The sequence below is a fragment of the Osmerus eperlanus genome, chromosome 13 (genome assembly GCF_963692335.1).
Source record: "Osmerus eperlanus chromosome 13, fOsmEpe2.1, whole genome shotgun sequence".
Classification (NCBI taxonomy): domain Eukaryota; kingdom Metazoa; phylum Chordata; class Actinopteri; order Osmeriformes; family Osmeridae; genus Osmerus; species Osmerus eperlanus.
The window spans coordinates 9,328,198-9,353,221 of record NC_085030.1 but is presented as its reverse complement, the minus strand read 5'-3'; the positions used below and the strand labels follow the sequence as shown (position 1 = coordinate 9,353,221).

The 25,024-nt window shown below is 47.1% G+C and overlaps 1 protein-coding gene across 2 annotated transcripts in view; it reads right to left on the bottom strand.

The window, feature by feature from the left end:
* fgf13a (fibroblast growth factor 13a) overlaps window positions 1-25,024 on the bottom strand; it is an 86,171-nt gene that overhangs the window by 15,975 nt on the left and 45,172 nt on the right. The window contains exons 1-3 of one of the 2 annotated variants that reach the window (XM_062476306.1): window positions 8,427-9,413; window positions 5,492-5,605; window positions 841-944 (exon numbers count right to left, since the gene is read on the bottom strand). In XM_062476306.1, coding sequence (XP_062332290.1) covers window positions 841-944; window positions 5,492-5,605; window positions 8,427-8,616 — 408 coding nt within the window. In that variant the 5' untranslated portion in view covers window positions 8,617-9,413. Of the gene's footprint in view, window positions 1-840; window positions 945-5,491; window positions 5,606-8,426; window positions 9,414-25,024 lie in introns of those variants that run through there. The other variant, XM_062476307.1, reaches the window with a different exon arrangement.

The window sequence follows — 25,024 nt, the reverse complement described above, 5'->3', positions numbered from 1 at the left end:
TCTCTCTCTCTCTCTCTCTCTCTCTCTCTCTCTCTCTTAGGAGTAATGGAGATAGCGTACTAGAGCTTCATTCAGCCCACTTACTGCATCAGCTTCCAGCTGCTCATGTCGCCATAGTAACCCGGACCACTGCCAGAACACCGGCATTTCATCTCCCTACAACCGCCCGAAGGTTAGCCATGGGGAGTGAGGTTGTGTACAAATACACGCAAACACACACTGAGATAAAGTTAATTAGATAAATATAAGCTTGGTAGCACAAGCGAACACAGGGAACACACACTTGTCAACCCCTCTCCCACAGCATATCAGGGTGCCAGGCCTCCCACTAACACCCACGCTGGCCACCTGCAGGAAGGAGGCGTTCACACCACATGGTAAACTACTGGGAGCACCTGTCCCAACACATGACACAGACAGAGGGGGGGGGGGGGGGGCTGCAGGGACGGCACTGTGGAACTGGGGGACAGGAATTAATGGCGCTCTGTTATGTGAGTATGGACTGCTGTTCTGAATGTTGATTGTTGTGTGCAGCTAAGAGAAGTTTATCCTAACGTGGCTGTGACGTCTAAACTAGACACGTTGGTCTCAGGAGTAAATGAGTCTGTAGCAGCTCTTTGTGGGTGTGTGTTTGTGTGTGTGAGGAGTGTGTGTGTGTGTGTGACAAGTGATCAAGTAAAAGCTGACTACTTCTAAGCATAGAAAAACAGTTGGTAAGAGTACTACAATTTCTCCTCAGCACACAGAGAATAAACAAGCCATGAGTGAGACTCTGACTCACTACAAACACACACACACACACACACACACACAGCAATAATAGATGAACAATAGACTTACTGATGTGTACAGATAGCCCTCGCTGTTCATAGCTAGGTAGAGCTTGGTCTGAACCCCCTGGATGGCCACCACTCGAAGCCCAACTGGAATGAGGTTGAACACGGCTAAGGAGAGAAGGAGATAGGGAGGGAGGGAGATAAAGAGAACCGGACAGACAGGGAAAGAGATAAACACAATAACAAAGAGGTTAGTCAGAGGTGAAAACTGCGTTACACCTCCGGTCTAAAAAGTATTCTGAGTCCACTGAACCATGAGCTAGTGCTAGCTAGCGCTTAGCGGCTAAACAAAGATCTTCCTCAGCCCAGAGCTCGTCCTGGACACCTTTTTTCCCTACTGTCACCTTGTGAGCCAGGAAGCTGACAATCTCCCTTCGCCACACCCCAGCTTCTCTGCCAAGGATGGGGGAGAGGGAGTCAGCCACAGAGGACTGCAGGAACACAGAGAAAGGAGAGCCAGGGATATTGAGAGAGGCAGGAAAGAGAGTGAGCGAATATAGAGACAGCCGCCTTAATTTTTTAGACATTACGTAACAGACACTTTTCTCCTCTTTTACTGTCCATTTCCCGAGAACAGGCACACAGAGCAAGCCGTCTGTGGTCTGAAAATGGCACTTTCAATACACAGCCAAAAGCACTGTGTGACATATTGTAGGCTTTGCTGCCCTGGCTTCCTGGCCGGCTGGTATTGTCTCCCCCACATCTTCTACCACTGGCCTGGGTCAAAGAGACTATGGGATGAAGAGTCACATCTGTCAGTGTGGAGGGATTAAGGTCTGCTCAAACGCAAAACTTCTCACAGCGCACACACACACACACACGAACATACACACCAGTTCGTATGGAGCTGAAAGACTGCCAGGTGCAACAGGCAAGAGACAGGTGATAAGAGAGCTGTCTAGTGAAAGGTTGCCTTTGTTGTCCTTTCACATTCGGTCTCTAATGCTACGTCAGTCAACTGGCTCCAGGATAGATCACCTTCGATCTACCAAACTGGTTGCCTTAAAAGATGCTCTAAGTCTACTTTGTTTCTCCACAGAAAAAGACTGACTGCTAGACCTCCCCAACACATATTGTAATGTAGTTACCCTCTCTCTCCTTCTGTCTCACTGTCTCTTTATTTCTCTCTGTGCTCTACCTCTATCTCTGTTACTGTCACTCTTCCCTAGGCTTTCATCCCAACCAACCCAGCACTATGGGATGAATATTTCATGGCCGCTGGTAAACAGCTGTACCTGCTGCAGGGCTGGGTGACTGTTTCAAGTTGGCTTCAAAACCCCAGAAATACAGAGGGGGCCCTCCTACACCTCTCCAGCCTCTTAACCCAATCCACATCAAGACCCAGCCAACCTCCCTAAAACCGCTGCCCCCCCCCCCCCCCCATGCCCCCTGCCTCCCCTGATTTTCAATCCCCAAGGATCCCCTTCACTCCCCCCCTCCCCCTTCAACCCAGCCCATCTGCTGCCTCCTCCACTCAGCGCTGACACGGGAGCAGTTATTTCCAGCGGCCGTATCTCTCCAGTCCTTCCTAGATGCACTGGGCTTAGTGCAAGGGAGGGCCCAGGCACTTTGTGGGTCACATTCTGTGTGTTTACTCTCGTGTTAAGTGGTGTGGCGTTCCCCCCGCAGTGGTCCTACCACCGGTACGTTGACCGGCTACACTGCATCTGGAAGCTCTCCTAATGATGTCCTCTTGGTACGGGTCTGACGCAGCAGCCTCTCCCTACTTCAGGGGATCTCAGCATAATATTGCACTTGTTCCTTCTATCTCGCCATGTCACTCCCTCTTAATACACCCTGTCCTTCATGCTTATATCCACACCTGCCACTACGCGAGCACATGCATATCCACACCCACGCACAACGCTGCAGACCACTTCATTTCCAAGGGATTACCAGGTATTGCCGGCAGGGATGATGAAGAGGGGAAGCTCATTTATTTCCTCCTAGACCACCTGGGCACTCAGGGAGGAGGACTAGACCTCCACCCACTCTGCCACCTCTCTCTCCTGGCAGGAGGGGTAAGGGCTGGGGGGTTGCAAGGCTCGGGGGGAGGTCATCACGACCGCTGGCTCTCTCACACTCTTTCCGTCTCCCTGATTTTGTGCGTGATGTGTGTGAGATTATTAAACATGGCCCTACAGTGTACTGACACTGACTGACACGTTCATAGAATAGTATTATCTTGGTTTTGAGCAGAGCGACAGTATGACTCATAACAGGGACATTTGGTGAACTTTGTCGAGATCTTATCAGTAGAACCGTTCTACACTGGAGATACCTGGGGAGGGTAGCACAGATTGGTGCTACCTCTGAGCCTGACCGAGGAACCCATCAACATAGATTAAAATCTGGAACATAACAACAGATTAGGTACCCAACCTCCAAAGTGTGTGAATTATGGCTGAGGAATTGATCCGAGGATTACTGAAGAATAGGTCTCACAGAGTTTTACATTTACATTTAGTCATTTAGCAGACGCTCTTATCCAGAGCGACTTACAGTAAGTACAGGGACATTCTCCCCGAGGCAAGTAGGGTGAAGTGCCTTGCCCAAGGACACAACGTCAATTGGCACGGCCGGGAATCGAACCTGCAACCTTCTGATTACTAGTCCGATTCCCTAACTGCTCAGCCACCTGACTCCCTTTAATCTTTATGTACATTAACAAAGATTATGGAACTTTTTTTTCTATTACCTACCTTTTATGAAAAAGTGTGAAATACTGAACCTCTCATTTTAACAAAGCCAGTCTGCCCTGGGTAAATCGTATTAAAATCCCTTGGTTGAGCTAAAATGAGAAGTTGAGTCAGTGCATACCTTTATATCCTGTGTTGTGAAACGCTCGAGTGGATGATGTAAGTCTTGTTTTGAGAGACAGAAAACCAGAGAGTGAGAACGGAATATAGTGTGTGTGTGTTTTATGCATACATTTGAGTAGGTCTTCTTCCCAACATCACAAGACACCAGGAGCTCCAAGAGGACTGCGCTGCCGTCACCATGGAGACAAGAGCACCCAGCGCCTAACAACGCTATTTTTGGACCGGTGCAAAGAGCTTCACTTGTTCTTATTCTGCAGCTCTTTTAATTTTCTCTTCAAAACGATGTTTTGGGGTGTGTGGGGGGTGGGGGGGACAGGCCAGTAGTTATGTAAGTGATCTTGACAGGACACAGACTTGAGCTGCAGATTCGTGCAGCTTTGAGGGAAGGTTGCGAGGAGTGGGTTGGCTGGTTGGTTAATTGGCTGGTTTGCTAGTTGGTTGGCAGCGTGTGATGTGCATCCAATCCATGTCCTCAATCTCATTCCAGTACGTAGGCTGCTTTCTATAACTTTGCCATCTACATCCCTCTCCCTTTTTTCCTCTTAGGGATACAAACATAATCAAGTCAGCAGATTACAAAGTCTCCTATTTCTCCTGACTGACAAGAAACGTCTGTGTTCATTTCTGAGATATACTGTAAGTGTCACATATGTAAAGCGACTAACTGAATAAAGTCACTCTAACTTAGTTGCCGACATGCAAATAGTCATTTATTGTCTCACTAATTGTCTGGGATGATGTATCAGGTATCATGAATCTGTTCCCAATGTCCCTTAATCGCATCTCGTGGTCAAGCCCAGGAGCGCTGTGTGAGGTGGCTTGGTGCTGGCAGACAGGTAAAAGCATGTGACAGAAAAGTCCATACCTATGCAAATCTAAAAGACCCATTCTTGTTACAAATATCATACAAGTACTATGAGACCTAGCCTAGCCTTGTGTATTTGGCATTCACCATAGGCAGTAAAATAACATGAAAATGAATTCCTGTTATTGCTTTAATTGCTGTCCAGTTGAAACCCAGCAGGATACTTATGCAAGTCTGGGAGGACTTTGTCTTTTCTGGAATAAGTATGTAATACCCTCAAATATGTATTTGTCTCAGTATGTAGGTCCAATCTCTTGTCTGCGTATCTGCCAGTTTGTATTTAAATCCCTTCTGTCTGCCTGTCCAATTGTTGGGACATCCAACTCTCTGATGTTGTTTGATCCCATTGATCCCTTCTTTAATCAGCCCATTGGAAAGCAAAGTGTTGTGAGTTGTGGGAGTAATGTTAGCCTGAGAGGACTATCAATATGGGACGGATTACCAGAGGCTGTCCGTTACCACGGCAGCTCTGGGTCAGATTAAAAAGCCAATCAGCTACTGCAGTGAAGCGAACAGGAATGAAAAAACAGGAAGTAATGCTGCGTGTTTTGCTACAGAGGACGATTTCTCATCCATTTCCAAAAGAACTCTACTGAAATGGAGAGTGTAGAGGAGTGGTCTTGGTGTAAAACCACATCAACCGAGGAGCATGCGACACCATGTTTACAGTGGTGCTATAAAGTTAGAGGACCCGGTTCAAGTACGAGTGTGTGGGGAAAGTCAAGGAAGCAAACTTCCGTGCAGCACAACTCCGTTACACTAGCTCAGCATGAACTGGATGGGAAACTTGAGATAGATGTTAAACTCCCTTACAGGACTATCACTGAGTACTAGCCTTTATCAATTATTACCATAAGATCTGGAGTTATTAGCTATCAGGACATACGGATAATTGATTAAAATGACCTGCTCCAAATGCTGAACGTAGTGCTCAAGAGCAGGGCTGGCTAGGAAGGCAGCATGGACACTTACTGAAGCCATTGTCTCCTCCTTCGTGCCGTCGATGGTTCCATCAGCCTGCAGCTGCAGGTGGAAGCCCTGCCGACTGTACAGCTTTGTCACGATCCCCTTCAACTGGGGCTCTGTGGACGGAGGGAGGGAGAGAGGGAGGTGGGGGGGGGAGACAGGAGAGAGGGGGGAGAGATAGAAAATCAGACTGACGGCACAAAGCTATGAGCAAGTTGGTCTCGTTTATCACGGTGTGTCATGACAGGGAGGCACAGTGAGATACTATCAATTAAGCAGAGGACGTTGGAGACATCATCATCTTCTCAAGCGCAGACCACCTTATCGTTGTTTAAATTGAAACAAGTAAAAGCCTGAAAACCTGCCGCTGCCGAGCTGGGTCTAGCAGCTCTGGTATATCAGACTGTCACTATGGTGGTCTGACTGTCAGAATCTGCTCTCAGACTATGGGGGTCTGGAGTGTAAACACAGCACTGCCACAGGCTCCAGAAAACCAGGCCAGACCTGTGAACATGAACAAACAGCTCCAGGATCCTCCTGTTAGGCTGTCCGGCATCCAGCTCTATAGAGGCAATCTGGGTGGCCAACACAGGGCCCTGTCGCGCTGCCGCGGAGGGCTGCGAATACAGGAACATGAGCTCATAACCAAGAGCAAATGTTTTTCTAAGATAAAAGACGTTTTGATTATTTAAAAAATGTCAACTGTCTGTATCGCTTGGTGCACCCAGGAGAAATGCCCTGTTTTAAGGAACCATTTTTGTACAGCTAGGGATACTTTTGTGTAGTAGAAAAACACTCCATTCGCTCTGTTTGTTGCTCTAAAGATTCTATAAATACAACCAAATTGTTTTTTCTAAAACTAGGTACTATAAAAGGGTACTATACGGAAGTATTTGTATTAGCATTTGTATTAGAACCATCTGAATAATGCAAATATTCCATTTTCAGCACCATAATGTGCCAGTAGCCTTTTTTCTGACACAAAATGGGTTCCAAATGGAAACTTACATCCTTAAAATGGTTCTACAGTAAATCATTTCAATCTTTGCTTCAGTAACACATTTTATTTTTATCAAGCTGTAGAGAGAGAGGGAGCCTTGTTGGGTGCACTGAGAATGCTGGTCATGTCATAAGTGTCATGTTCGTTTAAGTGCTGTCCTTTCCCCTGTGACTGTCTTGAGTAAAGCTTTACTGTGGCTAACCGAACCTTTCATCTCCTCTCATCTACCCAATCTTCAGTACTTCCCTTTCTGCCCCTGCAAAACTAGATCTAGCTACAATGTGAACATATTTTTGAGGTCCATGGTTCTTCTACACACAGACTCAGACACACTTCCAGAACTTCTGAGCAGCTGGCTGCAGGGGCTTTAAATGCAGTTACGTAAGCCTCAAACCAGGAGAGTTTTTGGGATTTAGAGCTGGGAGAAGGTGAAGGAACACGCCCCCCCCCCCCCAACCCCCCACCAAGCACAGCCAGTTACACTGTGGAAGCACCGGAACTTTCACTTGCATAATATACTTTACTAAGCAACAATGCACTTATGTGGAGTGGAATTAAGTCATGCTCAGCAAGCCTCCACGATCTTCATCATTAACCCGCAACCTGGCTCAAGCAGCTTTGTAAACCTCATGAGAGAGAGAGAGAGAGAGAGAGAGAGAGAGAGAGAGAGAGAGAGAGAGAGAGAGAGAGAGGAGAGAGAGAGAGAGAGAGAGAGAGAGAGAGAGAGAGAGAGAGAGAGAGAGAGAGAGAGAGAGAGAGAGAGAGAGGAGAGAGAGAGAGAGAGAGAGAGAGAGGAGAGAGAGAGAGAGAGAGAGAGAGAGAGAGAGGAAGGGCAGAGAAACACAAGGCGGGAGGCAGACTGATAAAGAAAAAGCTAAATAGCTTAAAAGAGAGATGGAGATGGACAGAGAGAGCAGGGCGGAGCTGGTGGAATTGAGGACAGATCATATTAGGTTATGGTCAGTATCAGAAGCAGTGTGACAACCCTGGGTCTGACTGGAGGTTGGAGGTTGGAGCCGGGGTACGGGAGGCCCCAGGGGGGGCTGAGCCTCCCCTCATCCATAACTTCATTAAAATAAACTTTAGAGTAACTCAGAGAGAGAGAGAGAGAGAGAGAGAGAGAGAGAGAGAGAGAGAGAGAGAGAGAGAGAGAGAGAGAGAGAGAGAGCAAAGAGAGAGAGCAAGAGAGAGAAAGAACGAGAAAGTGAGAGCTCCTTATAAACCACAACCTCCACTGGGACAGGTTGCCTTGGAAATAGAAGTTGATAACAATGATATCAAAGATTTGATTAAACAAAACAGTTGTTGGGCATTTCAGGCTTGCTCTTTAATTACGGTATACAGTCACAGGCTCTGTGTTGTTTTCTAGTTGTGTTTTAAGTCCAATTTTAAATCTTTTTTATAGTCTTTGCAATTCTGATTACATTATGGTGCTGGGGGATCCAATGTGAATGTCATACAATTATCTGTATTGTTATCAGTTTATCTCCTGGTTTAAGGCTTTCATTTATATTTCTAACTATACAAAGACAGTTTACAATAGACCTTCTACCATGAACTTCTTCCAGCTATTTGTCTTTTATTAAACAAGAACCTGCTTAGCCGGCTTTCCTTTGTAGTCTACCTGGGATTTAATAAACAGACTTAGAGTGATGATGTTACTTCTGTAGTAAATGCACTCTGAATCGTCTCCTTTCCCCCTTACTGTCGATCAACTACAATTGTTCCACGTGGGAAAGGATTCAGTTCGCTTGGGTTCAGACAGGCTATTCATTTTGCATAGCTATCAACCTAAAATACAACATAGGCTATATTAAACGCACTAACGAATGTTCAATTTCAAATTGTTTAAGCAGAAGAGTAAAAAGTTGGTTAAGTGAGGATGCAAAAATGTAATGATAACACTGTGAATAGTATGAATAAAGCACTCATCAGACCTGGTCGCCTTCTTCGCCTCTTCTTGGAACCAAATAGTTTAACCCGAGAGAAGACGCTCAGTCGGCTGGGCTTCTCGCAAGTACCCTTGGTTTTATTTGGGCTGCTAACGCAGCGGCAGGCATTGGATTTCTCCCGCTCCCTCGCCTGTCTTTTCTGCCTAATAAGGGAGCTGGCTATCGCTGCAGCCATTGCCAGTTTGACGGTTTTCTTGAGAAAACTTCCAGGTTCTATAAAAAACGATCTGCCCCCTTTCCTTTCTTCTTGCAGTGGATAAAGAGAATGTGACAAGAAGTTGGAATGCAAATTGTCCTTATTACCAAAATGCAGTCATGCTCTGTTAACCATAAGTATGCAATTCAGAAGAAATCCTTATTCAATATGTAATATTGAATATATATGTAGTACCTATTGCTAGAGCGGTAAAGTGATATACTAGATGATCATTTTCTCATGATTGTCTGGGCGTCGCTCCGCAATGGTGCATTTTTATGTCCTGGAAAAAAGTGGTCTACCAAACAAAAAATGTGAGACACACGTTCCACTCTTGTAGCACAAAGAGTTTCAGCACGCACGCATCCTCCAACTATGTCTTTTTTCAGCACCATAACTAACACGCACAAACCTGATCCATGAAGGCGTTTAACACGGTCCCACACCACAAAAGACCATGCATTCACATAAAGAGAAGTGGAGCTTAAGTGAGGGCAGGTGGTCGGGAACAGCGCTTAATGCGCAGCCAGAGGAAGAAAAAAACACCTGTTTGCAAACGCAGAGAAAACGAATCCAATGCTGTTTTGGAGGGTTGATCTTCTGGATAAGCTATCTGCAGAGCCACATGGCGGGGCTGAACAAATCTCTTAAGAGATCCCAATCCATGTTAAAGCATGTTAATGCATACAACTCAATATCAAGAAAGCAAGCAAAAGGCTATATTTCAGATTCAGTAAGATCTCCGACCCAAGCAGAGCTCAGATTCACTGAGCTACACTGCTGAGCTCCGTGGAAGCATCCCACATAGACGCAGAACTAAGGAGGGGGGGGGGGGGGCAGTGGGGTGGAGTGAGGTGAGGAAGACGGAGTCGGGAATCTCTTACACCCAATTTCAGATATTTGATTCACCCCTTACAAATACGCACGCAGAGATTCAGCCTCTAGTCTTCAAACTCATTATATTTATGACGTAAAAACTGTTTGGTTAAATGTGTCTTACTTAACGTAATCACACTCTTGAATGAGCAAGGAGCATAGCTTGCCACCTTACCCCCGAACATTGTGTTCGGACCGGGCCGTGTAAGTGTGGCTGACACCTAAACAAACGTGATCGTGTTTTCAAGTGGAAATCTCTGTAACCGTAGCTCGGAGATGAAGACGAATTTGGTCTCGGTCTGCGGCTCCGGATGAAGACAACCTAGCAAACGTTTGAAAAGCAACAACAACAGGCAGTTTCCTACAGGAAAATGTTAAATTAGATGAGCTGTCAGCTTGTTCCACAAACAGAAGAGATGAGCACGTGGAAACAACACGAGAAGGTTCGCCCACATTTCTAGCTGAGCGTAGTCATGACACTGAGAGTTCATGCTTTCAATAAAAGCAAATCAAAACTTAATGACCTTTTTTACTTTAAGCTTTCTTTCTTTAACTGAAGGCTATAGTTTTATTCCATACAAATGTTTCTATTTCAGCGCGCACGCACAACATGGATTCAAAAAGAAAAATAAATAGCATACTGCTCTGTCCTACGTAAAATCACTGAGAGCGCGAGTAACTGAGATAATATGAAAACGTTTGTTATTCGTTTTTCGTGAATGTCCGTACAACTGCGAGAAAATGCGTACAAGATAAACTGTGATGAGTGCTGATACAGGATCCTCCACCCCACCATGTCGCGCTGTGTTTTCGGTGCTATATGTTTAACAAGAAGTCCTCCAAATCAATGGTGCCATCTAGAGCCCAAACCTGAAGCTACGGGGAGGGACACGTATATAGTGTACTGTACATTGTGCTATCTACAAGCTACTTTAGTATCTACAACGAACTTTAGTTCTGTCCTCATTTTAGGACACAGGGAATCTGATAATAAGCTTAATAAAGGGCAAGGAAGTCCCTCAAACAATTATCACAGTCAGCATATAACATTTGAATCATAGCCTAAGCCTACTTGATAAAACGTAGACTGACAAATACAGTGCAAAAGTGAATGCAAAAAGTGACCATATCCGTGAGGCTGTTGCTACTTCAGAACCAAGGACAGCGCCTTGGTGAGGAAACATGCAGAATGAAGCTAAAATATTTCTCCTCACACTTTCAATACCTTCCAAGGGCCTACGGACGAATTCTAAAAACATGCAATCACAGGATTTAAGTCACGTACACCAATATACAGATTTTAAAGAAATAGAACAATTTGAATACAAATAGAAACTTACCTGAAGTAGATTTTCTCAAGGGGAAAGTCATAATTTCTATACAGAAGCAGTGTCTTAACTACAAGCAGTCCTCTGGTAGGCTATTCCAGTGAAAGCGAGAATATGCAACAAAGTTTTGCAAAATCAAAGACTGTCAAAGGCGTAGACGAGACAGCATCGAGGCGGGGCCAGTTATAGGAAGATCATTAACGGACATTTGCCATTGTGACAGCTAAAATGGTCATTAAACATTAATTTAGAGGTCTTGATGTTCCGGCAAACGCGGGCGTGTATGCTCTAAACTGCTGTACTCTGGAACAGTCTGGAGAAAAGTGATCGAAAATAAAGCCTGGAATTGTACTGCCTTCTTAGGCAGACAATAGTTTCCTCTCATATTACAAAAAATTGATGTAAAGCGATACGATAATGCGCCCGGTAAACGGGTTATGCAGGCCTTTCCACTTTCGACTTAATGCATCGACCTACATCAACGAGGATGACAACAGGCATCCGTCTAGCGTTTTTACACACATTCTCTCGCTCTTCTATTCTTGATATTTTGAGTAGTTTATTTTTATTTTATCTTATTTTTTACAAACTGCACAGTTGCTTTGGTTCTGACCTTAAACAACCGGCGCACGGATACTAACGTTAGTGTAAAGTGCACAGTTAATGTTATGACCCTCTGTGATTTTCGTCTACATCTAGAGGAAGATATACTATTAAGCCATAACCGTGGATATCCTGTGATACAAATATACATAAAGTTGTCACATTGGGTACAATTAAGTAAGGTTGTCGTTGAAGAACGTTACATATAACATGACATACACCATCTAAATGCTTACAGTACTGTAACAATGCACTAGTCCATATTCATTATCAGACCAAAACTATATGTTGATGCTCTGACAGCAAATAAAATGTTGCATTTGAGGATGTCTCAGCAAGGCCAATTCATTGCTATACACAGGAGTGAACACTAGGTGGAGCAAGTGACTAGCTGTAGATTACTGTTAAAATATACCTAAAGACTCCTCGAAAACGTTATCCTGACCTAAATGACCCATCAAATTGCTTGACACAAAATAGAGCTAGCAAATCAATAAAATGCACTAAAAGAGAAGATACTTCATTGATGGTTATCGAAAATGGCTCCTCTTTTGGAACTAAAACCATACAACGAGATGGGAAGTGCTTCTGTTTCTTTCAGCAGATAGTCATTTATCATTTAGCATGGAGTGAAGGTCAAAAATATCACATAGGGTTATTTGTTCCAGGGGTGGTTCAATATGTCAGGATATTGATCTACAGCGGATGTGGAGAGAATAAGCCGTGTTATTGAAGAAAGCATTTGTTTTCTTCTCTTCTGTCACGAGTGCGTCCGCATCATAATGAGCATGGTCTCTCCAGGGAAAGCAGAGCTCCGCAGCTAATGTGAGAGCATAAGACACAGCCCCCTAGCCCCCCCACTCCAGCACTGGCATCTCCCAGCTTCGGTGTATCTCACTCAAGGAGGGGCTGGGGCGTCTATGAACGAGGACCTTGTCCTTTCTCCCTACAGGACCATCAGGTCCCCTTGTCCCCTGCTCTCTCCTCCACCTCTCAGTCTTGTATGCGATAAGGCCTCCATTCACAGGCAGGACAGCTAGGTCTCAGGTTCGACTTCAGCAGGCCCCTGCTCTCCACCCCACTCCAGACAAGCTGAGGCTATCCGTCATGGTGACAAAGAAGCTCTGTGGGATGATGGCTGGCTTTATCACTCACAATGTGGATAGAGGGAGGCGGAAGGGGGAGTGGGGGAGGATGTGGGAGGAAGAGGGCTGCATTAAACAACAGCCGCAGTAATGGATTCACTGAGGAGAGGGGGTGGGGGGTTGCATGCGTGTGTGTGTGTGTGTGTGTGTGTGGAAGTGTTCGATCATGCCTGCTGAGCCTCTGCTCATGCGTTTGGGCAGGTTGGAGATGCGCGTGTGTCTCCTGGAGCTCTGATAACACGATGACGGCTCTGATACCCGGCTGTGTATCGGAGAGTTAGGACACGAGGAGATACGGACACAGAAGGCCCAGCTGGGTACAAGGAGAATGGATAGGGGAAAAACAGATTGCGAGAGAGTAATAAAGAGCAAGTGAACTCGGATGCGAGATGGAGAGATTGGGACAAGTAGAAAACACTGGAAAGGAAAACAACGAGCCGTGTTTCACACGCGCATCTGTGTGTATGTGTGTGTATGTGTATCTGTGTGTGTGTGTGCGCGGGCTCACAGTGTGCTCAGGGCATGTTAATTACAGTAGTGCCCTAGAATATCAGGCTACAGTGGCCTTGCCACTGGTACTCCAACTCACAAGTAAACAATATTAGAAATGTTCAAACCAGCAGCACCACCAATGACTCACCCACCCAGCGCTGTGGTGTGGGTTAAAGAGGGCTCTGCCAGGTTCTACCAGGTCCACTGAGTGCCAGCCAGGGTAATATTGTACAGCCTGCTGCCATACAAAGGCACACAGATGGCGTTTACTGATCCCAGGACTGTGTGCTGTTCAAACTGTGAACATGGTCACAGAGCTCCCTCACAACACAGCCTGCCTCCGTCCTGTCCTCCGCTGCCAGCACGCATGACATCACCTCTGATGTAGGCTGAGTGAGGCCAGGCTGCCATTTCATCCTCTGGACACTAGGGGGCAGCCCCGCTGAGCCACCCAGGCCAGGGGGAATGAGAACTCCCAAGGTTGAGGACCATACTGACCTCTGGATTAGATATAACCAAACAATTAGCACCATCTTATTTTATTAATTGTTTAAGTCTATCGAGGTAGATCAGAGAGCCAGTATTTTTGAGAAAAGGACTTGGAGGACAGACAGAAGGATATCCAAGATAGCTTTGAGTAACTACTTCAGCATTACTGAACAGAGGACAAAACCAGAAACATTTAGAGGGAAAAAGAGTCATTGTAATGAAAAACTGAAAGTCAATTTCAATCAGCCCTTCAGTCTTTCAATCATGTCTTGACAAATCAATTACCTTCTGACCAAAGCATTATTTGTGTTTATGTAGGCAGGAATTGAATAAGGTATTTGCCGTGCAAATTTGGCATTGATTTGGCATTGCAGTCCCACAACATGCTGTACCGTGTGTGTGTGTGTGTGTGTGTGAGAGAGAGAGTAAAAGAGAGAAAGAAAGAGATGGTAAACAGCAGCCATACTAGCATCCCCACTGCAGCACTCCAGACCACCAATACCATGGTGATGGCAAGCGTTGCCATGGAGACTGTCCATACGTAACAGGGTGTGTGAGTGAGAGAGCAGCAGTGTGCAGGGGGTGGGGGAATAACTAGGAAGGCAAGACCCTTCCTCCAGCCTCCATCAGCAGTGGCCAGGGAGGACTGGAAAGGCCTAAGGCTGAAAGTCCAGACCTAGAACTCTACACTGACCCCCTGGGTCTGGTGGACTAACAATAAATACAGCCAGGATCACAAGAGGGGAAGTGATGTTGCTATTGCCTCCTCTGTGTCTCCCTCCAACTCAGAGGAGCTCCACCGTGGGGACCATCAGCCACACACGAGAGCTGCTTCCAGCTACACCGTGGGGACCATCAGCCACACACGAGAGCTGCTTCCAGCTACACCGTGGGGACCATCAGACATGCAGGGAAGCAGCTGCATGTCTCAACCCTGTCACACATCCCTGCTTGTCCCATCAATACAGCTATTGGGTTAAGGCTGTTCTTTATGGCTATCCAGGCCTACGTTATGTAGATGTCTTTGTTGACAGTGACGCTCTTCTGTTTTTGAAATGAGGTAACTAAGTAACTAAGCAGTAAACAGATGGACAATGTTAAAGTCTCTTTCTCACTTTCCACATTATGTTTCTCTCCTGTCAATCCCAACAGGAAGGACCCAGGATACGAAGCAGAGCGGATAACCTGGCTTCTCCCATGCCTGCTGCATGGCGTCACGCCCAGCTTGCATGCAGCCCATCTTCACAGCTTTAAAGGCTTTGTCTCACGACCAGCACTGTGCTGCACATCCTTCCCACAAGAATAATTGCAGGGCTTTTTGTCACAAAGAGAATGGAGACTGTCCATCTATGGCCTTTCATATGTCAATGGAAAGTAATTATAGAGAAAAGTGCTTGGGGTGTCTTGTGCCTGATTGGATATCTGTGACCGCCCGCTTTTCTGAAGCAGAATGGCTCTTGGTGAGAAACTGTGAATCACTCCAAAGTCACAATAAGATTAATGTCTAAGACATTATGTGTCTTAGAAGGGCTTTCTATAATCACACGGTGAGGGGTGCCATGTCATACTGCAGAGAATGTATACAATAACATAACGAAAAGAAACACAGGATCTCTACCACTTTAGATTGGTCCTTACTCAAGTCTCCGCCATGCCTTTCTCACACACGTCTGACAATAAAACCCATACACGGACGATGTCACTGAACACTCAGGTGAACCTCGTCACGTCGATCGGGAACTCACTCGCCCGGGTGCAGAGCTGAGCGTTCACTGTCGGCGGTGCCTGCCAGTGTGCATGTCTGAGTCCCACACACACACACATATACTCTAACACACTCAGAGACGGGCGCTTGCCCTTTAACGACATGGAGAAATCTCAATCAGAGCGACAAACGGTGTGTGAAATGGCTGGGCCAGGACAGTGGCCCTGATGTGAATGAGCAATCGCTGGCCGACACAGCTCTCTCATTAGTATGACACACACACAGACGGGGGAACCGCGGGCCTCCGGTACGCCCCAATTACTCGGCTTCCTCCGACCCACATCTCCCGGTGGTACAGCCGGGCACTGGCGAACATGGCTGGGAGGGGCCACTCGTCTTAAAAGCTGCAGGCCAGAGAACCAGAGGACCCCCAGCTAACCTAAGAGCCAGTAAAAGTCTAATTAACCACGTCTGACATGCCCTTTCCGTGTGGTGTTCCCGGAACAGGAGAAAAGAAGTGAAGACAGGTTTATTTGACGTTCGATATTGCTTATGAAACATTTATGAGAGGATGTCAGAGAACTGGACTGACTTTGTCCATGTTCATTGATGTTCATCTAAGGTCAGTGCATTGACAGGGAAAATCGTTGTGTGTTTGTATTTGTCTGTGTTTGTGTGTGTGTGCGCAATGACGAGACTACCGTGTCCCTGGCTTCCCCAGGGGTTTGTGGGTAAACCATAATCAAGGTGAACCTGGTTGAGAGGAGGTGGGCGTTTAAAAGCCTCTGTGAATGACAGCTGAGTAGGGGGTCATGGAGAGCATAAATACCAGATTAAAAACCTGTCGACACTTTTGAAGGGCGATACGTCAACATGGACGCCCACAACATGAAACAGAAAGAGGCGGGCCTAACTGCATAAGTGAACTAAGGCTGGGATGTCCTTAGACGTGATCTACATCTAGATGGCATAGAACAGAGTGATCTAGTGACCCTTTCTATAGATATATCCTGCGTATTGTGCTGCCAGAAGGTCAGGCCAAGAGCAAGTTCCTGAGTCCAGAAGCAGGTCATATAGACAGTACTGGATCAACCCGGCACAGCTGGCTTCTCTTTCTGGGTTAACTACAGTATAAGTTCCTGCTAACACCCTAGTTCTCAATCCCTTAACAGAGAGATGAGAGAATGGGATCACAGCATCACTTGCAAAACACCCATACAGACACACGCATACTGAACACATGCAGACACAGGCAGGAGAGAGATACATGCAGACACAGGCAGGAGAGAGAGCGACTCACACACACTTATCCTTCATCTTTCTTTCTTTTCAAACTTTCACCCTCTCTCCTATTTCTTCCGTTTTCCACATTGTGGAGACACAAACACACGCGCACGGACGCCCTCGCTGACACACCCGCGCACGGACGCCCTCGCTGACACACTGCCGCAGCCTGCCTTCCAAATCTGATAATGAGTCTCCAAATGACAGTTATCAAGACAGCAAATGGCTTCATCGGAGCCCGCCAACACAAAGCAGGGACAGAAGGCAGAGCCTGCAAACGTTTGGCCCGCCAACCCAGACCACTGAAGAGAATAGTCCCAGTGTTAGGACTCGGTAAGGAGAGCCCTCTGTGAAATAACGTACATCACTGCAGGCCAAGGGTGATACGACTCTCTGGGGATTAAAGATTTCAGTGACACGTCATGGAAAAAACACTTGTGGCTTTAATTTCCAACTCAATAATCTGCATGGTCTCGTTGGCCCAAAGCCCCTGATATCCTAGGCTGGGGCTCGTACCCTTATGGATGATCTTCACAGTGGGTGACATGCATATGACGTTAAAGGCAAACCCACACACACACACATCGATTCACACATAGAAAGCGTTGAGGGAAGTAGTTACTGCAAAAGAAAGAATACAGGTCTCTCTCGCTGTCTGATCTGACAGTCTTTATTAATAACATGTCTAATTTTACCCTTTCCAACAGGAACATCTCTGAGACCGGTAGAGTGTTACTTGAAGTGATGCTGGCCTACATTCCTGCCCTGCCTGTGCTGAGACGAGGCTCAGGCTCTGACTCTGGGGATGAGATGGGGAAGCAAAGGGGATCCAACACAGAGACCAGAGCCAGGACTTGTCAAGTCGAGGCTGTGTCTCAATACATGAAGGGTGACACCTCAGCCTCACTGTGCTCCCTCACTTTCCCTCAGAGACCAAACAGGCAGGACCATATGAACCGTGGTTGGGGTGGAGTTAACCAGCTGTTGTTCCCACCCCTACCTGCCTGTGGGGAAGTGTGAAAAAGTTCACAAACTAAAATTGGATGCATCATTTGAAAGCTCTACATAAAGCTCTATGAAGATAACATCAGCAATGTCCTGTAAAACATTAACAAAATACCAGCACCTGTTACATATGAAGGAAGCCTGGAAAGGACTTTAGTTTATGGTACAACCCAGCTTGGACAAGTCATCTGAGTACCCTGAAGGTATGTCAAGAAGAAGGAGGAGGTGAGAGTCAGAGGAGACAGGATTTTGGATTCATATGACACCGCCAAGTGCTTTCTCTCTAAATAGTATGCAGCAGCTCCAGTGTTAGCCCCCTACCTTGCTATGCACTAATCTTAGCATCAACCAAAATATCAGCCTAGATCGTATCACATACTGTGGCCAACATAGCTGTGAAGGTTTTCGTAAGCTTGTCGAATTAACAGATGGTAGTCCATCATAAAGCAAATGTAAACCGGTAGGGGGGCAGGGTTCATGAGGGGTTCAGGGGAGGGGGAAAGGGGGTAGGGGAGGTAAGGATGTGTAGTCTGGTGAACCCACATTCCTAAGATATAACCTCCAGGAAGGTGTCTGATTTCTTTTGACGAGAAACTTGGCATGGCTGCCTGGCATTCCGGAAGCCCTGGTGCATGTGGTGATTGGCTGGATCTACTGGATCTCTGTAGGGTTTAAATCTACGGCTCTGCAGAGGATGATAATACGATTAAACATGTTCAGCAACAGATCCCTGTGCCGGGGAATGGCGCACTGTGATTAGGTCAATCTGCACGATGCGCTGCGTGTATGTGCAGAGTTTAAACCACCCCCGACCCCCCACCTGATAGCGTATACAGAGCACAGCGTATACAGAGCACAGCGTATACAGCGCACACTGCTTACTGCAGATGCATAGGCTCAGTCCCTGTTTGGACTACTGGATATTAGACCAACAGAGCTTACAAAGAGTACGTGTCAAAGTCAAAAGAGGAGCAAAGACTTCAGCAGTACTGAAAGCTGTGTGACGTCGTCAACAGGAAAGCAACCTTCTCTAACAAGCAGGAGAACAGCAGTACACTTTGATTGGGCTCTGAACCATCTCAAGCAGAGCGGGCAACAAACCTTGTTAAAATATTCATGCAACTTTTTATAAACGTTTTAAAAAGGCGGTCCTGCGAGGTGGGTCTAAAACATCCACAGACAAGCCGGCCAGTCTAGCTCTTTAACTTGCAGCACATCCTGTGTGTGTGTGTTTGGCATACTTGTGGAGATTCGAGGGACTACAGGGGAATTAAGGCATATTTGCCTTAACCTCTGCAGTGATTCATCGATGACCTCACAGCCCCACCTGTTTACAGACTTGTTAGGAGTTTCAAAATGTGTGTGTGTGTGTCTGACATTGCTGCAGTAAAAGAGACCCTCCTGTCCTCTGGTATTTCCCTCTTCTCCTCTGTGTTCCACTCTCTCTTCCATCTTCTTCACATTGATACCACTGTAGCATGTAGCAGGTCAAAAGTGAAAAGAAGATGCCCTCAGAAAATGTCTCTCTCCATTCTGGAGATACAGTCGCTTTCACAAACAAAATATCACAAGCAAGCCACCATATGTACGAACTAGTACCCGGTCTGCTGTCCCCCGCTCCCTCACAGACATCACCCCACCATTCACACTGCCCATGATGCTGGCTGTACGGGAGGGTTCAGGGGAGGGGGGGGGGGGGCAAATCGAAAATTCCTTTCATTTGCCTTTACTATGGTTCACTGTTTTTTCTTACTCTCTACATCTCTAGGTTTGTTGGACATGTGTCAGTCTTAACTGCAGAAGAGTATTTTTTCAAACATAATGAATGAACAATAGGCTTTCTGAAAGCATTCGCATTTGAACAGTCTAAATGAAAAGACAAACTGTTCTTCACAATAGCACGTTTCTAGCATGGTAATAGGAGGGGGCTAGAAGGGGATATGAGGGGCTACTGGGGCTAGGAGGGGCTAGGAGGGGTTAAGAGGGACTAAGAGGACTTCTTTCCCCTCATTAGACCAGTGGCATGCCGGTGGTCAGGGGTCATACTCTAATATGATTGGGTGGTTTTTCTTTGAGCCAACGCCCCCGGATGATTGCAGATTAGTTGCTCATGTGATCTAACCACCATGGCCAGATTGGGTCTCACCAGGGATAGGAAGCAGGCCATTCCATCCCATAAAAACACAGCTGTTTTAACATGTCTCACACAGAGGAGTGAACAGGCCACGGGGGCAGTATATAACACAGGGCCACATCCAGAGGGATAAGGTCTGAAGGAGACAGATACCTGGAGGAGGAGAGGAACAGGTAAGCGAGGGAGAGAGGGAAGGAGAGAGGAAGGGTGGGACCGTATGAAAGGGGAAGGGAGGGAGGGAGTATACAGAAGGGAGGAATATATGCAGTGGGAAGGAAAGAGGGAGTAAAGGAGGAAGGAAGGGAGGGAGGGAAAGAGGGAGGGGAGAAGTGAGGGAGGTCGTGACCGAGAGAGAGATGTTGATTGGATGACCGGAACACCAGTAATCTGCAGCCTGGTTGGGCGGATGGTAGTTCAGAGCATGCAGAAGAGGTGAACAGTGCTCTGACACTGGGTCAGATAGACGCGGCCAACACTGGTCCGCTCTGATGGGCGCATGTCAACACTTCTTGCCTGTTTGCTGGTCTGCCTGCCTGCCTGCCTGCCTGCCTGCCTGCCTGCCTGCCTGCCTGCCTGCCTGATTGCTGTTCATGACATCATCTGTAACATGCAAGCGAGGCCTCTCTCCTTCACACGCCTACAGAGCAGAGGCGAGAACACACGCCCGGGGTCTGACGATGCTGCTTCACCACGCTGTGCTAACAGCCCAGTCAGCACTGCCGGGGGAAACACACAAGAAGGCTTTTTACAAAAACATGCTCGTGTGTTAAAGTCAACTTGTTTGAATACCTGGATTGTGTGTGCTGTGTACATGGGTGCGTGCTGTTTTTTGCACGTGCTGTGCAATATGCATATGCAAGCTGTGTGTAAGTAATACACAGTAAGTGCCTCTTTCCGTTTGCTTGAGTGTCTGTACTTCACGTCTGCTAGTGTGTGTGTGGATTGGAGTGTGTGTGTGCACATAATGTGCTGTGTTTAAATGCATGTGTGTGTATTATGTGAAGCTGCCAGTACTGGTGCCACATTTTTTATGGATATACATTAAAGTGTGTACAATTATCTGAACAGCTGCTACATTAAGGTGCTCATACAAATGCCCATGATGTACAGTGCACAAGCACACACGCACACAGGCTGCCCAGGCCTGGAATGGAGGTTCGGGGCCAACTGACCCGGGATGGTATGTGTGTACCCATCCCTACATATGTGTGTGTTTGTGTGTACTCTGTTCTGTCCCTCACTGGCAGCTGCCAGCCGTGCTACAGCTCAATACCACGCCAGTTCCACCCCCGCGTTGCTTATTCATCCTTCCCCCCCTTGTTCGTTCGCAAGCCGCAAAATTAAATTTGGGTCTCCGGTGATGACTGGAGGCCTTCCTGTGGCCTGCATGCTGATGTGGGATGCCCGCGCAGGGGTGGCCTGCGTCGGAGGGGAACCGGGCGCTACTAGAGAGGTGGTACACAGTCTTCCACAGGCCACAGGCTGTTGAGTAAGAAGGACACGGCTTGGGGGCAAACTGAGTTACTAAGTCACCGCTTTGATAAACACCCACATAGGGTAATGGTGTGGCACGGTGTATCTAGGAACACAGCAGAGCATGCTGGGAGGAGAGGAGAGGAGAGGAGGGAGAGAAGAAGAGAGAGGAGATGAGAGAGGAGAGGAGAAGAGGAGAGAAGAAAGAGGGGAGGAGAGGAGAAGAGAAGAAAGAACAGAAGAGCGAGGAGAGGGCAAGGGAAGAGAAAATGGAAAAGTGGAAATGAGAAGAGGAAAGAAAAGGAGGAGACCAAAATCAACTTTTTATCAGACTGATTTTCTTCTATAAAGCTGGTCCTGACATTGTGACAACCTTGAGAATGAACAATTATTTTGCTTACCAAAGACTGAGTGTACTTGTAAATTCTTGTACAAAACTTTCACTGTTGAAAAATAACAGTAAACATCAGGAACGAGAGCTTCTCGGGTCAGTTCTGTTGTTCCAGCCAGGCAGACACACACACACACACACACAATCAGACACACACACCCACTCACACAGTCAGACACACACAAACGACGATGCCGTCTTGATCAAATATGCATAGTGGTGACGATGGGGCCACATCTAACCAAACACATCAGAAATGGCCGTGACGACCGTCTACAGTAGGAGCAGACCAGCAGCCTGTTAACACACACAGCATGTGAGAGAAACTCTGCAGAAAAGTCCCTCGTCCGTTCCATGCTACTGTGCCCTGGCACCCTGGATGAGTGGCCAACATTTTCAGTGAATATTCCTTTACTTGTTATGTCGCTACGTAGCTGTTGCTTCCCATGTCATAATTCCGCAGTCCAGAATGACCTTGGGTTATATTGTGCACAAGCACAAAGAAGACTTTGTGAAGACACCTTGGCAAATACGTGTTCCCCAAACACATGATCTGTCTGTCTTTAACACATGTTTACATTGAACCAACCTAGAAATTGTACTGTAAGGTATTGTGTGCCTCGCTGATTTTGGAGCGAGTTGTTGGCTGATGCAATAACGTTGTCGACTTAAAGCAGCTTTAAAAATCCCTGGACCCAGTCCAGACAACTAGCAGTTGAGAAGCAAGTAAACAAACAAGCCTTTTTTTCTCTGAAGCAGAGCGGGGAAAAGAATACAATAGATGTCTGGCGCACTGTGTTACAGACTGAGTCTAGGCTTCCACTCCCTTCACATCTAACAGCTGTGCGTTCATCTTCACTGCAGTCAGTTAGTTACCGGATCAACATCCCTTCCATACCAGACTACATTACTACTGTACTTGATGTGTATTTGTTCATGTGTGTTTATGTGTGTGTGTGTGTGTGTGTTTGTTTGTTTGTGTGTGTCTGTTCAATGTAGAATGGAGTAAGGAGGACATCCAGAGAGTGCCTCGTCACACCCCTCACTTGCACTCCTTTCCTCTCTTCCTCTCCCCTCCTTCCCCCACCCTCTCCTCCCCTGCCCTCCCCTCTTCTCTTCACCCACGCCCTTGTCTCCTCTCCTCTCTGCTGTGCTTCTTAGCCCAGTAGCTGGCAAGAGACATGATGGGAGAAATTGGGTGTCTGAGTGAATTCCAGTCGAGTGGAGGCCCAGACTGGCAGGCTAGCAGGCTGCCAGGTGACCCCCTTGAGACGAGACATGCCAGGGCCTTACATAACCCTCCCCAGCGCCCAGTGTGACCCTCCTGTCTATGTGTGTTAGAGAAACTGTCTCTCTCCCTCTGTCTCTTTCTCTTGTGTTCCCTTTCCCTCTCTCTCTCTCGGTCTCTGTTTCTGTCTCTCTCCCAAGCTCTCTCTCTCTCTTTCTTGGTCTCTGTTTCTCTCACTCTGTCTTTTTTTCTGTCTCTCTGTCTCTCTTCCTTGGTTTTTCTCTTTTGCATTCTCTTTCTCTCTCAGGGTAGAGACTTCAGGAGCTCCCAGGACGAGGCAGGTCATTGAGGTGGTGGGAGTTTCACAATCATAACAACCATTGTTCAACCCTTAACTGCACAGAAAGTGCTCGAAAGTTCTAGGACTCTTTACCGCTCTTTAAGGTCTTTAACGCTCTCTAGTATCTCTTTGGCTGTGGCAAGGAGCCGAGATTGAGGCTCATTAAGAGAAGTTGATTTGTCTCAGTTCCGCTGCCGCACTTGGGGAAACATCTGACAGGAAATGAGAGCGTTGCCGGGTGAAAGTGAGAGGGGAAAAAGTGACAGAGTCGAGACAAAAGCACAAATGACTTTGAAATGGATCTGTGGAGAGGCAGGGTATTGATCGTGGTTGAAATGGCTTTTCCACACAGTGGAGTAGGACATGACTGTCAGATAAAGGGCTGAAACCACTCTAGACAGCAAGGCTCTTTAAGAGATGACACTTGCGATGAGGCAGTCGATGTGTACTTTCGTTTTTTTGTGTTTGGTTTGGGGGGGTGGGGGGGTTCTCATACTTGGGTACACACACAGATTTGACCTGGGTACCTGGGGACACGAACAGGAACGGATACGTCTCCACGGACAGCCGACCCAGGTGAACACCTAGGATTCAGCCACACGCAACTAGCTAACGGATAACCTGGCTTTCTATGGCATTAGACCTAACACAATCCTGTCATATCCTGGCCTGCAGGGGCTTGGCTGTATTTCCCTTGAGCAGTGTGTTTCCTATAGAAACACTAGAGGATGTTGTCGGGTGGGCACCATGACTTTATGGCCTTTGAAGTCTGATGTGTCACTTTGTCTGCCGTATTACACTGGTACCTTGCACCAGTCTGAATGTTTGTGCTGGTGTGCGTACCTCGGGGGAAGCACACTCCTGTGTGTGTTTGATGTGTGTGTGTGGTCTGTCTCTATCCCCGCCAGCTGTCAGAGAACACTCCGGTAGCCGCTTTAACAACTGGCTGACTCGACACCGTGCCTCATTGCACCGCTTAGGAAGCTCAAGCCTTGTTTACACGAGGGGAGTCTTACACGCACCTCCCCCGACGCTACCACACAATCACAGGTAACCATGCCCCCCCCCACCACCACCCTTGAGTTGTGAAAGGGAAAGGCCCACCTCCCGCCCTTGAAGGAAGTGTCTGTCAGCCAAAAAGTCAACTAGCATGCTAGCTAACAGCACCATGTCAGTGTTGTCGTGACTCCAGGGAAAAGAAGCCAGGGAGCGGGGGATGGGGGGATCTGAATTTGAGTCAGACGGAGAGGATCATGGGAGCTGGTTATGCATCGATGGAGAGGGTGGGCACAATAGGCGCCAAAGGGAATTCTGGGGTCTGAGAGCAGGAGATGGCATGGCTGATACTGCAGACTGTGTAACTACATCTAACAACTGTAGTCTTCCTCTCAGTGACGAGAGACAGTCTAGTGTACACACACCAGATGACCTGCTGATAACCATGCATGCCTAGGGGACAGCACAAGGTGAGACAACACAACTCTAAGACAACAGAGGACAGCAAAGAGAGTTCCTGAGTCCTCAGAGAACTCACAGACACCATCTGTCTGTCCACAGATGAGGGAGATAAAGACGCTCATTGTCGACAACCATCTCCATCTCGCTGTCTGTTTACGTCTATGTTTCGCGGTCACTTCAGCCCAACTCCCTGTGGAGACACAGTCACTCTGAGATATCATCTATCCCTCCGCCTCCAGCCTGTCTCTCTCTCTCTGTCTGAGTCTGTCTGTCTCTCTGCCTTTCTATACTGTGTCCAGTCTCTGTCTCTGTCTCGCTTTCACTCCTGTGGTGTGTCTCTCTCTTTAAACACATGATCTGTCTGTCTCTCTGTCTGTTGGTCTGTCCTCACCACTTATCTCACTCTGTCTAGCTGTGTGTTGCTCCCTCCATTTCT